This window comes from Hydra vulgaris, chromosome 08 (assembly GCF_038396675.1).
Source record: "Hydra vulgaris chromosome 08, alternate assembly HydraT2T_AEP".
In the NCBI taxonomy this organism is placed as follows: domain Eukaryota; kingdom Metazoa; phylum Cnidaria; class Hydrozoa; order Anthoathecata; family Hydridae; genus Hydra; species Hydra vulgaris.
This window is the reverse complement of record NC_088927.1, coordinates 50,892,501-50,908,370: the sequence shown is the minus strand read 5'-3', so window position 1 is coordinate 50,908,370 and position 15,870 is coordinate 50,892,501. Positions and strand designations below refer to the sequence as shown.

General features: G+C 26.3%; 1 protein-coding gene across 1 annotated transcript in view; it reads left to right on the top strand.

Moving 5' to 3' along the window:
* LOC136083411 (dynein axonemal heavy chain 7-like) overlaps positions 1-15,870 on the top strand; it is a 30,095-nt gene that overhangs the window by 5,953 nt on the left and 8,272 nt on the right. The window contains 14 exon segments of the mRNA XM_065802809.1: positions 847-919; positions 1,111-1,252; positions 3,457-3,649; positions 3,833-3,992; positions 4,067-4,099; positions 4,491-4,663; positions 4,749-5,048; positions 5,192-5,558; positions 5,770-6,090; positions 6,274-6,330; positions 6,332-6,412; positions 7,803-7,900; positions 7,961-8,096; positions 14,611-14,694. Of these exon segments, the coding sequence (XP_065658881.1) occupies positions 847-919; positions 1,111-1,252; positions 3,457-3,649; positions 3,833-3,992; positions 4,067-4,099; positions 4,491-4,663; positions 4,749-5,048; positions 5,192-5,558; positions 5,770-6,090; positions 6,274-6,330; positions 6,332-6,412; positions 7,803-7,900; positions 7,961-8,096; positions 14,611-14,694 (2,218 nt within the window).

Genomic DNA, 15,870 nt, shown 5'->3' with positions numbered 1-15,870 from the left:
CATTAACTAGATATTTAAGGTAGCAGAGGTATTTAAGGTATTTAAATTAATTTGTTAAGCTCATATAAAGTTATATACTTTTATATGAATCTCTTTAGTACAGCAATATTAGTACAGCAATTTTTCTATTTTTTGCCATTATTATTTTACTTAAAAGGTTTATTGTTTGTTTGTTTTTTTGCCATTATTACTTTACTTATTAGGTGTATTGGTTTTTTTTGCCATTATTATTTTACTTAATAAGTTTATTGGTTTTTTTGCCATTATTATTTTACTTAATAAGTTTATTGGTTTTTTTGCCATTATTATTTTACTTAATAAGTTTATTGGTTTTTTTTTGCAATTAATATTTTAATAGGTTTATTGGTTTTCATAAAGACCTAATACTGATAAATTATAAAATATACCACAAGTTAACAAGAATATAAAGGTTGCATATTTTCCATAGACTTTTTATTTCTCTGTAATAAATAAATGTTTATTAAACTGATTTTACTAAAATCAGTTTTATGTTTTTTAATTTTAACATTTGCATAATTTAATGCATTTGCTCTATTTTTAACAAGTTATTGTAAAAATGGACCTGAAGTTGAAATTAATGCTGAAAAAAAGGAAAATTTTTTCTACATTTGTTTAAACTTCAACTTTATTATATTTTCTAAAAAAGTTGTAATATTGGTAGTTACAATTTGTTGGTAATTTATTAACTGTTGTTGCAATTTTATTGGCTGTTGTTGGTAATATAAATTTTTTGGCTGTTGTTGGTAACATAAATTAGTTGGTTGTTGTTGGTAACATAAATTTGACATATAATTTATTTTTGTAAAGTCTTTTTTTTTTAATTAGGCCTTTAATGATCGATCCAGAAGGGCAAGCTAACAAATGGATAAAAAATTCAGAAAAAGAAAATAAACTCTCTGTAATCTTTTTAAGCAGTACTTTTTGTTTTTTATTATTTTTTTTATTATAAAAAAAATATTTGATGCATTTTACCTGAGATCCTATTACAATATCTTTTTGTGATTTCAAAAACAATTTTACCCTATTATCAAAAAAATTTTTATTTTAACTTTTTAACAATAAATTATATAAAAATTTGAATTTTTTAAGGTTGTGAAGTTGTCAGACAGTGATTATCTTCGAACACTTGAAAATAGCATTCAGTTTGGTACTCCTGTGTTAATTGAAAATGTTGGAGAGGAGCTTGACCCTTCTCTTGAACCTCTTCTTTTGAAACAGACTTTTAAGCATGGTATTAATTTTTTAATTAAAAAAAAAAAAATTTATGTTTGAAAAAAAAATAACATAGAGTTTATGTAAAGTTTTTATTGTCATATTTACTATAGTACTTTTGAGTATATGTGACATCATTATTTGTAATTTAAATCAACATATATTAGTGTTATGGCTATACTATAAATAAATTTTAAAGATAATGTTAATTTTAAAAATTATTCATACTTGCATTAATCTTTTTTTTTAATGAATTTACTCTCAACAAAGCTGCAAGAAACCAGTTTTTAATTCGGAAGTTAATGGATAGCTGCAAGAAACCAGTTTTTAATTTGGAAGTTAATGGATAGCTGAAAGAAACCAGTTTTTAATTTGGATGTTAATGGATAGCTGCAAGAAACCAGTTTTTAATTTGGAAGTTAATGGATAGCTGCAAGAAACTAGTTTTTAATTTGGAAGTTAATGGATAGCAAAGAAGAAAGTTAAAGAAAGTGGTCGGCAGACAATTTAGAAAGTTTAAATTATATGAATCATAAAAAAATTAAGATAAGAGAGAATTAAAAACTATTGATATTTGAGGGAAAAAAAACTAGATGAACAAATGTTTTTTGAGTTTTTTAGGAAGAGTTACTATAAAAAGTTGCAACTTTGCTAAGTTGCAACTTTTTACTGTAACTGTTATGAGTCACATAAAGTTGTTGAGTCACATAATTGAGTTTTTTTTAATGAAACACGAAGATTTGCTTGCTTGAGCAGCAACCATGGTAGTATTTGTAATATAGAAAAAAAGATGCAATCTTACAAGGGTGAGACAAGTGCTCAATATACCCAGCTTTATTAGAGTGCAAATTCAAGGATGTGATTTGGATTTTAAAACAAGATTTTAAAACTGTTTTAATTACTTACTTCAGGTTTAAAAATTTTTTAAACTGCTTTCCCTTTTTGAGTTATAGGGGAGCAGGAGGTTAGATGAGTTAGCTAAGATTCAGCATCACACTGCATACCCATATTAAGAGCTAAATAGTTCATAAAATGGGTATGCAAGAAATATTTCCTTTTCAAAGTCACTAAACAATAACTAGGAATGTTGGCTATTAACAATTAGACACCTATCTATAAGTTACAATCTACTAACCTGTTATAAATTTTTTGGTGAAGTGGGTCATTTCGAAAAAGACCATTTTTAGCCATCTCACTCTAACAGCAGGGTGAGTGCTATACATTATACAATGTTACATAAATTATATTCTATAAATGTCAATCTTCCATTAACTTCTCCAGCAAGGGGAAAAACTTATTTACATTATTTCATTAAAGGGATTTGTTCTAGTTCAATGTAGGGTGTCGTATGAAAAAGAAATGAAGCAAATCACTTTCTGCAACTTTTTAACTTTATTAAGTCAGTACTTCAATCTTTCCTGTTGAATCAAATTTCCTGTTGCATAATTCAACTCTTGTTAACTCATGAAATATTTCTTCCATTAGCTTAATGTAGTCAATTAATAATTCATAATTTGATAAGTCAATTAATATTCATAAATTAGCAATTTTGTTTTTACCATGTGCCTTTCTTTGAAGTGTGCTTTTTTGTACATTAAATGTTTTGCAGCTGTCAAAGTTCCTATTTCTTTAGCCTTGACAGTACCAATAGCTTTCCTGGTCAAGTCTCCTTACTATTTTCATTGTTCAGTTTTTCTTTTATAAGTATGTGGCATCATGAGCAAGCTGAAAATAAGGTTTTAGTATAAATATACTTCGAAAAATGTGTACACCAAAAATTTAGTGAGATGGGCACCCAACTACCAGCCCAACTCAGTCTGCTGACATCTGTCCATCTCACGCAACATTACTTTTAACAAACTAATTTATATGTGTGAAAAACATTATTTCATATGAATCTAAGCTACATAAATATGTTACTAAACCTTTACTTTAGATTATTTTCATAATCAATTATAGCTTACATATGTATTTCATCATAAAATTGAGAGTGCTTACATAAGATGAGAACGTGGAAAATATGTAAAATCCTCTTTAAGTCACAATCAAGTCTAATAAAATATTAAAGTCAAGTCAAGTAAAATATTAATGCAATTTCTGTCTTAAATGATAATAAAATGTTTACAAAAGTTTTAGCTCAACTTTCCAGACTAGCCCATCTCAGCAACTGCTCTCCTACTTTAAAGTGAACAATAAGCTCTATGCTTAAAATGCTTTTTATAGGTGGTATTATGTGTATTCGTATGGGTGATAAAGTAATTGAATATTCTGCCGATTTCAAGCTATTTATTACAACAAAACTTCGTAATCCACATTATCTGCCAGAGGTTGCAACTAAAGTGACTATTGTTAATTTTATGATCACTCCTGAAGGTCTTGAAGACCAATTACTTGGAATTGTAGTTGCAAAAGAAAGGTGAGTTTAGCATTTTTTTGAATATAAAGCAATTATTATTTTTTATAATTTTAAATATAAAATTTTTTTAGATATAAAAAATCATTAAACTTTTTTTTATAACAGACCAGAGTTTTATTTAACAAACTTGTATTTATTTAACAGTCCAGAGTTTTATTTAACAAACTTGTATTTATTTAACAGACCAGAGTTAGAAGATGAGCGTCAAGCATTAATCTTGCAGAGTGCTGCCAATAAGACGCACTTGCAAGAGATAGAGACTATGATTTTAGAAACACTATCATCATCAGAAGGAAATATTTTAGAGGATGAAACAGCAATTAATATATTAGATTCTTCAAAGGTTTTTGTTAATATAATTTGAAATATTTTTTGTATTAATTTGAAGTTATTTTTATTATTATATTTTGTTAATAGATCTTATCAGATGAGATTAATCGGAAACAAAAGGTAACATTTGTTATTGATAACAACGACACCAATACAACAAAATGACAACAATGACAGTTTTTTTTTAACAAGTTTACTTCCTCAGGACCTAGGTGACATCAAATGTTGCAAATCATAACAATATTAAACGTAAACCTATATAGAAATAGACGTTTCATAATAAAAGAAATTGAATACTGTGCTACCATATGTTGTATCTTGAGAACTTTTTCTTCAACACTACTGACAGTTATATTTTTGTGTTATTATAACATGCCTATTACTGCATTGATATAACTAATCGCAAGAGATATATTAAACAGCTATGCGTTGTCTTTATTACACTACTATATTTTTTTCTTTTTTAAAATAATTTTTATTAACATAAACATTTTTGGACACAATTACATAGATAGCTGATGAAACAGAGAAAAAGATTAATCAGTCTAGACAAGGCTACCATTCTATTGCAACTCACTCTTCAATTTTATTCTTTTCAATAACTGATTTACCAAACATTGATCCAATGTACCAATATTCGTTAGCATGGTTTGTCAACTTGTATATTGCAGCTATCCAAGATAGGTAAAGAAGTTAAAAAAAAAATGTTTGTAAATAAAAAATTGAAACTTTAACTTAAAAATAAATGAAATAATTTTTTTTATCTTAGCAATAAATCAAAAATCTTGGAAAAGAGACTTCGTTATTTAATTGATTATTTCACATACAGTTTGTACTGCAGCATATGTCGATCCCTTTTTGAAAAAGATAAACTTTTATTTGCATTTATTTTGACTGTAAATGTGTTAACAGCAAAAAAGGAAATTGCTCGCAATGAGTTTATGTTTTTTTTAACGGGAGGTGTAGGCTTAGAAAATAAAATTTTAAAACCTGATGCAGCATGGTTGACTGATAAATCGTGGGATGAAATATGTCGATTATCAGAATACATTCCCTTTAAAGGTTTTAGGTAATCTTAGTTACTTCTTGTACATAATTGAATGTTATTTATAACCTATAATTTTGAGTGTGGTGTTACTAATAAAATTTTGCTCATTAATGAAAATGCTATAAGGCGATGGTAAAATTTTATTATAAATTAATTTGTTTAAGAGATCATTTTACAAAGAGTTTGATAACCTGGAAGAGTATCTTTGATAGTAAAGACCCTGAGAAAAATGTTTTGCCTCATCCATGGAGCGAAAATTTAACTGATTTTCAAAAGATAATTGTTATACGATGTTTGCGACCAGACAAGGTTATACCATTAGTTAGAAATTTTATTGAAGAAAAGCTTGGTAGAAGGTTTACTGAACCTCCTCCATTTGACTTAACAAAAAGTTACAATGACTCCAACCAATGTTCGCCATTAATATTTATTTTATCTCCTGGAGCTGATCCTATGGCTGGATTGACACGGTTTGCAGCTGATAAAGGTTTTGGTGAAAATTTTACTTCTATTTCTCTAGGACAAGGACAGGTAAAATTATTGGCATTTTAAATAACTACTATTTTTTATTGTTTTTTTATTTATTATTGTCTTTTAATAACTATTAAGTCTTTACAGTATTTAGAGTTAGCATTTACTTATTATAAAACAGTGTTTTAAAATGTAATAATAGATTAGTACTATGATGAACATTATTGATAAAAAAGTGTTTAGATCTTTTAAATGAAAAAACCTTTTTCAGGGATTAATTGCTGCAAAAATGATAAAAAATGCTTGTGAAAATGGAAGTTGGGTTGTTTTACAGAATTGTCATCTGGCTGTGTCTTGGATGCCAGTACTGGAAAAAATATGCGAGGAAATGTCACCAAACAGTGTTAATAAAAAGTTTCGTTTATGGCTAACTAGTTACCCATCACCTAAATTTCCTGTCACAATTTTGCAAAACAGTGTTAAAATGACAAATGAGCCACCTACAGGTTTACGTCAAAATTTGTTGCAGTCATACTTGAGTGACCCCATATCAGATAAAGTTTTTTTCAATTCTTGTCCTGGAAAAGAGTCGGTCATATTTTTTTTGTTTGCTTTAAAACTTATTTTGGTTTATCTTTTTAATATAATTTTTTTGTTCTTTTCAAATTTTGAGTAGTATAACAAAAGTCAAATTGTTTACATAAAAATTACAATATTAATTAAGTTATATAATGTTTTCATTCAAATTTTTTTACATATAAAGTGTTGTGTTTAGAACTGGGAAAAATTGTTGTTTGGATTGTGTTTTTTTCACGCTGTTGTACAAGAAAGGAAAAAAATTTGGACCTATCGGATGGAACATTCCATATGGATTTAATGAATCTGATCTACGAATTAGTATAAGACAATTACAGGTACTAATCAAATGTGATTATTTTGTGTTGAAATATATTTTTTTATAAAACTTACTCTCAAATCCTTAAGTTTTAAAGGGTAGATTAAGTGTTTTTAAGGATAGGTGCTAACTATTTGTAAGGGTATGTACTAGGTATTTTTAAGGATAGGTGTTAACTATTTGTAAAGGGTATGTATTAAGTGTTTTTACTTCAATATCTGTGTTGTAAGTTTAAGAAGATGTTCTTAAAGAATGTTACACTTTTTAAGAACATATTCTTCAATTTTACTCACTATTTAATCTTTTTATATCTTATTAAAGAAGATTTTTAAGACTAAATCTAAATCTCAATTAGTATTTATTTTAAATGTAGCATCAGACATCAATAAAATTTTGTTAAAAACAATGAAAAAATTTTTTTAAAGATAATAAAATATTAATATAAGTTTTGACACAATGAAAACAAAGTTGTTAGTGAAAATTTAAGCAACTTTTAAATGTCAAAGCACTCTCTGAAACTTTTCTCTTTTTTTAGTTTTATTTACCTCCCCAAGGCCCCAAGGTCAAGAAGGTTACTTAATTTTGGCTACAACTCTCTCTCAACTCTTTACCTCCAAAACACAAACCTTTACTAACTAGGTCATTGTGCAGAGAAACAAGTTGAGAGTGTTACTACCAGGGACTTATAATTTTAAAACATCAAAGCATCACATTAATGAAAACTTTGAAACATTAAAACACTGCATTCTTGAAAACTTTAAAACTATTTCTTATATTTTAGCAGTTTATAGTTTCAATTTTGAATAACCTAATATCTTTCTTAATTTAAAGTTTAAATCTAAAATTAATGCAATTTATTTAATGACGAGATATGATAACATTATTAAAATTTTATTGAATGTTTTAACTCAATTTATGTGTGAATACTCTTGATTAAACTTGGGATTTTGTATGTGTTTTTACATTGGTTGGAACACAGACAGCCACAGTACCCAAAAGGAATTAAAAAGTAGTTATTTATTTGATAAAGTTTTAGTAATGGTAGAACTAAAAAAATTAATTGTTATCATTAGTATTTTTTTATTACAAATTTATAAATAATATAAAAATAAATATTTTTATCAATAATGACCAACACTTAATTATTTAATGGTTTCCAATCAAGCCATAAAAATTATATGACATAAACATAAAAGCTACAAAGCATTAATAAGACATTGTTTAAAGGAATAAAAATTTTTAGGAAAAAGTTCAGTTTTAAAAAGTTTATTATAGTTATAAAATTGAGATATTCAGCTAGTTAAAATATTTTCAAAATCACAAGTGTGTAAAAATAAGTTTAATTCTTTTTGGAATCAAGATATGAAAACTTTTTGAATGTTTAGAATATGTTTAATGCTTTTCTTTAGATGTTCATCAATGAATATAATGAAATACCATTTGATGCAATATCTTACATGACTGGAGAATGTAATTATGGAGGTCGAGTCACAGATGATAACGATAGGTAAAGAATTTTTTTTTTCAAATAATAAATATTGGATTATTTATGTTATATTTTATTTAGACGTTGTTTAATGAGCATCTTAAAAGATTTTTGTACAAATGAAGTTATTGTTAATTTAAATCACAAGCTATCTCCAAGTGGTCGATATTGTATCCCACCAAAGAGTAGCTATGAAGATTACATTGAGTTTATTAAGGTACTGCAATTTTTTTTTTTTTTTAATTTAAAAAAGTATTTTTCTTTATTTTTACACTTATATTATTGCAAAACAAAAATTTTCTTAAATCTACTGATATGTAATGTTATATATTAGTTTTTAATTAGATTAATTTAATATTAATTTAGTTTAATATTAATTTAGTTATATATTAACTTATATATATATATATATATATATATATATATATATATATATATATATATATATATATATATATATATATATATATATATATATATATATATATATATATATATATATATATATATATATATATATATATATATATAATATATATATATATATATATATATATATATATATATATATATATATATATATATATATATAGATTAGCCCCCGCCATTTCTGCAAGATTTTGGATTTTCGAAGGTCGTCATTTGATTTCTGGTGCGTTTTGATGAGTTCATGGAGAAAATTATAAACATTTTTTTTTAAAGATGAATATACTACCTCCTCCAGTTTATTAAAATTTTTAACATTTTCTTCGAACCTCCTTGTTTGAGCAAAAAGTATTGTTTACGCTAGTATTTTACATAACTTGTTCAAGACAACTTAATAAATTAAACTTAAAATGTAACATAAAATACTCACTTAGGAAATTTTAAATGTTAAAAATCTTACAATAAAACAGGTTTATTACTAGTTTTACCATATGTATAATTCAAGGTTTTGTTTGTGTACGATTTTAATTTATATCATTAGGGACATTGTAAACATATATAAGGAATTTTTTATTAAACATTGCATTTACTATTGTGTGAAATTAGGAAAAATATATGCGATGTCTCAAACAAGATCAAAAAAAAGTTTTTTTGGTAGAAAAAACCATTGAAAAGCTACCAGATAATAAGTTGCCAACAAAAGGAGAAGTGCTTGGATATCTTCATTATGGAAAATACTTTATGATATCAATTTCTAAATATGCTAGACTTCATGACGTTGTTGTCTGCCCTCTTTCTTACTTTTTTTTTACGCTAGAATGTAACAAATTTGGTGGTTGTCAGACGAATGAGAACAGCTTGATCTGTGTTACTAAAGCTATAGTTAATATATGGGAAAAAGATATAATTACACTATACTTTTAATTTTTAGTTTTGACAGAAATAATATTGGTATTAATATGATAAAATGCTAGTAATTAACTTTACTTTTTAGCTTGTACATAAATCTTATAGAAAAACATTATGAAATTGGAAAATCGCAGAAGTAGATTACAAGCAAACAGAAATTGTGTATCTAGTGGGTATAAAAAATCGCGCATAGAATTTCGGAAAGAAATGCGTAATCTTTTCGACATTTCCCCTTCAGATATTAATGATATAATAATGAAAGATAAAACTAAATCACTTCCAACCAGAAAAGAGGATTGTATGTTTTTAGACGACCAAAAAAGCCTGCGAAAGCGGTTGATGGATCGTAGCGACATAAATTATGAACAGTTTACAATAAAAAGGTTGCAAAAACAAATTAATTTCAGGCGAAAATGATAACTCAGCAGTTGTCTGACAACATTTTTCAATCAAGTGTTCATAAACATTCTGATACTGAACTTGTATAGTCTATATCTAACTCAGATGAGTTAGATATAGACTTTAAATAATACAATTCAAAAAGAAAAAAAATTCACGATTCTGTAACGGTTTTTTTGCCTAAAGATTTAATTAAATCAATAATCAGTTGTTGCAAAAAGATAAATTATTTCTTCAACAGGTTAGGTAGCTTTATTCGCAAGAATCATAAATGCATGCAATGAAGATTTGAAGTTTTCACTATCAAAAACAATTTCGAGAAGGCGTAACAAATAGGTCCTAAAGAATGAAGGATTTAAAATAAAAGAATCTTTTATCTTAAAAGCTACAAAAAAAATTACAGATGTTCTTAATCATGGCAAATATGTGAAAAGGTTGGCAGTAAGTGTAAGCTCACCAGATCTCAATGATCCCCAGCTTATTGGAGTAATTGGAATTTCTAATGGGTGTTGAATAACCCAGTCTACTGCAATAAAAAAATGTTTTAAATAAATCGAATCTTTTTAAAGGGTTTTAAATGAATGGAAGCAGTTGAAAGTGTATCTTTTGATACAACTGCGAGTCATACTGGATGGATTAATGGAGCAGTGTCGATTATTGAGAGATGGAGTGGCAAACCACTAATTTGGTTAGCATGTAGACACCATGTTGTAGAACTCTGAGCTAAAGAAATAGAAAAAGCGACAGGCAAAATTACAACCTGACCTACAGACAATAAATTTAAAAAGTTACACATTAACTGGGATAAAATGTCTGCTAAAAGCATAAATCATGAAAATATGAACAAGTTTGACTGGAAAAGTAACTGTGGAACATTTATTGAAAATAAGGTGAAATAAAAATATTTTAGAGATTTTATACTGTTAAGACTTATTTTTAGGAAAGAAAATATATAGAAAATAAAGCATATTTTTTATCAACAAACAAATAATTCCTCGTAATTAATTAAATATATATTTTTTCTAGGCTGATAAAGTCTTCAGTTTTGCAGTGAAACTTTAAAAGAAAACATATTTTCTAGAGGTGACTATGAGTACCTTAACAGTTGTATACTTAGGCAGATTTGTCACAGGATTTCATTTTAAAAGATCTGGTGCCTTCCATCATGCAAGATATCTTGTTAAATCAATCTATAATCTTGTACTTTGCCTTTTTAGTCCACAGCTTGATTTAAATCTTTTTTCTGCAAACGATATGTCACATTTTACAGTTTTTGCTGAGTTTGTTGGTGTTTTTTATACTTTTTGGTTTTTAAAAGCTCCTTTTGCATGTGCGGCTCCAGATATGGATTTATAAACAATCAGAGATATGGAAAATTATAAAATTAAAAGACCTGATATTGCCCAAGTATGCATTGACGTGATGAAACGACATCATTGGTACCACAACCAGAGAACAATTATTTTCTCCATAGCTGATGAGGAACTAATGCCCGAAGTTAGAAAAATTGTTGCTAAAAAAAGCTGTTTAACTCTGACTCTAAACTCTAAACAGGATGTTGGCAAGCCAAATTTTCAAGAGCAACACAAAAATCCAAATACTTCTTATCTGTCATCATTTGTAGGAGGCATGAGTTGGTTGGTTTTTGAGAACCTTGGATTTACAAAGAACAATCTTGAATAGTGTCAAGTTAGTTGTAAGGAATGGGGGAGATACAGCACTTACAGAAGATTTAAGGACTGCGTTTATAAACTACATGTAGTAAATGATCCTGCCAAAAGAGCGCTAAAACTTATTCAAGACTTTTCAAAAGTGTGCGTATTTACTTATATAGATTTTTATTTAAATTCAATGGTCTAAAAATTAAGAAATTACAGAATTTTTACATACATACATATATAATTTTTACATACATACATATATATACACACATATTATAATAGTTAAGTTTGCAATTGCTTTGATTAACTAGTTTAAAAGTTATGCTTCCCATCTCTTATAAGACGCAATGTTCATTGGGTAAAGCTATTTTTGTATGTCTTATTTGAAGTGGCTATCTGGAACCTGAAGTTGATATTTTGTCTTGTTGTTATTTTAGAATTATTTTTTGTCTTTATATGTAGCCAAAGTATTCAAAATTGAGAAAAAACGGAGTCAAGAGAAATCGAGAAAAAACTTTGTCAGAAAAAAAATCGGAGTTTCGATAATCCTTTGTTATAAAATGAAAAATTAAATTATCAAGTTGATAACTAAACATTGTTTTTGTATTTATTTTTTTATTATTATATATTTCAATTAATAATTCATTATAAATTTTTTTTTTAATTTTATTTTATTATTTCTTAGTACTTAATTTTTTTTTTATCACAATTCTTTCACGAACAGGTTTTATTTAATAAATGGCTTAAATTCTGTGGACGGTTAGTTTAAATTTCAAAATTGCATCAGATTTCACAACAGTTGCTTCATATAATTTTAACTGATTGGTGAATGTCTTGATTTTTTTTGATTCAGCTTTTGATTTTTCTGTTGATTTTTGATTCAGAGCTTTTGATTCAGAGCTTCTCGAATTTCGGCAAAAAGGATGTTGATTGTGATGGTTCTTCTTGTTTCCTTTTAGCGCAATTATCTAATTTTGCTTAATGACTATTTTCTTTTGTTGCAAATATTTGATCAAATTATTTTGCAGCTGAAACTTGAATATCTTTTTTCGAAGTGTGAAAAAATGTGAGGTTTTTATTTTTTTTTAAATCGGATATCAACATAATGTTTTTACAATTTTTGTATCTGGACATTAACCTCTGCAAATTTAGAACTGATGTCAGTTTCTACAATCTTCAATATGCAAATTAACGTTTCCATAACAATGTCATTCTCTAAAATTGTTGTATTTTGTTTTTCGAACTGCAGCAGCAGCAATGACTTCCAATAAATCAGACAGCGGTTTCAACAAATCCAAGTCAATGTCATTTAGTATGTTTAGGCAATTTAGTTCCTCAAGTGTTTTTTTTTTACACCTTCTAAGCTGTAAAAAAAAAACACATCCAAAAATCTTCTTATCATCTCAAAAACACTGTTCTATCTCGTGTGGTCATCGAGCAGCAGTTCTTTGTTATGCAAAGATTAGTAAATTTTGTGTATGTTTCTTTTAGAACTTCATATCGAAACAATCAATATTTTAAGAACCTATTAGTATTCAAAGTTTCTTCAGACTTTTTTTTAATATTTTTTTTATATTCAATCTTTCCTCCAAATAATTAATAAGCAATTCTCCTTCATTCTCTCCATCAGTTTCTGTTAGAGCTTTTATATTTTTCAATATCCGAATCAGTTTCTTTGCAACCCACAGTTTTGCAACCCACAATTGTTTTTAGCGTATATCAAATAAAAAAGTTGAAAATGAACTAAATAATTCTGGAAGATCTGATGCGGAAACTTAATTATGGTACCCAATTTCAGCATCTACCTACAGCTATCCATAGTTTTAATTGCAATATATTCACTAATTCAAATTCTTTTAACTTTTCCACTTTTCCATTATAGAAAATGCTCAAATGTTTTGTCAGAGTTCCATCGAAATTTCTCGATTTTACTCGAACTCCAAAACTTCGAAAAACTGAGAATAATTAGACGAGACAGAGTTTCTAATGAATCTATTGTGTGTAGCAGATGATTTGGGTTTTGTAGAATTCGTTTTAGGATTTTTATACATATTTGTCAATGTATCTATCTATCTATATATATATATATATATATATATATATATATATATATATATATATATATATATATATATATATATATATATATATCTATATCGATATATATATATATTTTTATTATAATTCACCTCCCCAAGGCCGAGAAGGTCACTACAGATGAGGAGGCTACTTGTGGTTATAACCCTCTCTCAACTCTACGAAACACGAACCTTGACGAACAAGGCCGCTGCGCGAAGAAACAAGTTGAAAGAAGAATTGTTTATTTTATTAATAGGGTTTGTCAAAATTTAGGCAGCCCTGGCCATAACCCTGGACCCGCCTATGGTTTATCGAACCCTGCACTAACCCTGATGTCAGCTCCGGTTGCTTATTAGTACATGCACTAACTACTTTAACTTTTTTTGATAAAACAATACTCTTTTCTTAAGTAAATATACTTACAACTAGTAAACAGTGTGTTTCCAATTTCCTTTACCACACTTTACATTGTCACCTTCAAACACTATTATCTTGTTTAGTTTTTGAAATTGTTTTAGAAAAAATTTTGTTTTTCATATTTTCATCTTTACATCAATTAATTATCATTTTCTCCATATTTTTATAAATGCATTTTGTAAAAAATGCTAATATATTAATTCTAATATATATTGTTATACTAATATACAGTGTTTATTTTCATAGTTGTGAGTGCTTAAGTAATCAGTTAAATCAAAGAACCACCAGATTTCTTACATATACCCTTTCTTTCATTATATATACCCTTTCTTTCATTACATATACCCTTTCTTTAATTATATATTGGGTTGCAAGAAGTAATTTTAAAACTCTAAGAAATGTGAGATTGTGGAACTTAATCAAATTTATTTAATGTCACACATAATAGCAATAAACTTGGCAAAAGAATTAGCTATCTAATATTTTGTATCAAACCATGACAAAACAAGTGAATACTGTTATAAATACTTTTAAAAAATTATTTAAAAGTACAAAGAAAATACCTTAACCAATAGAATCTAAATTTTTTAAATGTTGAATTAAAGAAGTTGTGCATTGATTTCATTTTAATAATTATTATATAAAATGTTTGATAACTAAAAATTAATTATAAATGTATTTAAAATTAAAACTGTATTTTTGGCTGAAGACAAATTTATTCTTATTTAAAATAATTATTCTATTTAAAGAAAATATTTTTTGTTAAAATCTTTTGCAAGTAATTTATTTTTATTTAAATTAAATTTATATTATTTGCTTAACCGTATCATTTATCTTCAGGTTTTACCTGCAACACAAAAACCAGAAGTCTTTGGTATGCATGAAAATGTTGATATTTCTAAAGACTTACAGGAAACAAAGCTTGTTAGTACTTTATTCATTCATTTATTTTTGTTTATTTCATTTCTGTTACTTATAATGTTAACGGAAGGGGAGGGGCTAGCATAGTAGTTTTATTTTTAATAATGTTATATATTCTAGTGACATGCCTCAGATATTAAAATCTCTGATTTATCTGTCTTTTTTTAAATTAAATAAAAAGTTAAATTGCATTAGCTTTTAGCAAATTTTCTTATTTAAATATTTTTGATTGTATTGCATTATTTATCTAAGATAAATAGAGATAGCAATTCTAAATAAATAGAGATAGTAATTGCATTTAATTCTTAAAAAGAGAATTTAAAAAGAAAAAAAGTTTTATAATACTTGAAATCTTTATCAAGTATTATTGACCAATTAAAAATTAACTTTAAGCAATTAGCTTAGGTAAAAGCTGTATGGATAAATTGTGTCCTAAAAAAACATGATTTTCAAAAATTTTAAAAAAACATGACCTTCACATAAATGAATGTACATATAATAGTTATACATATGAATTATATGTAAATGAAATGAGTTATAATTTCTTTAAAATAAGAAAAAGATTTTTATTTCTATAACGTTCTTTGACTGACATATTGCTATAAAATAAAAACTTTAGTTTACTAATTGTTAACTTAAAGTAAACTCCAACAAAACTGTTTCTGGATGAGTAAACTTGTAGTTGGCTTTTTTTTTCTTTTTTTTTTTGTTGTGAAATTTGTGTTTCTACCTCCAAATGATAACTAAAGTATAAAGCAAATGTTTACTATAAAATATTTTGTTTTCATTAAAAAGTTAAAAAGAATTTGAAATTCTTTATACCTAAGTTTTCTTATTTACCAAATAGTATGTAAATTTATGTTATAGTTATTTATAAATATATTACTACACTTATTGTTGTAAATTTATACTAAATGTTTATTAATATTATTATTGTTCATTAATATTAATAACTATCCAAATAGGTTGAACTAAATTTTTAAATTTGTTTAAATAAATAAAGTAGTTAGTTATAATTCTTATAAACTTTAAAAACAAATTTGCTTGTCCATTAGGTGAAGTTTACTGGATATTAATTTAGGAACAGCAACAGTTCCTTTTCTTCCAATAAATTTTTTTACTTTTTATTTCAATAGAGTGGCTTGGAAGATTTACATAAAGTTTTAAATAATGAATTCT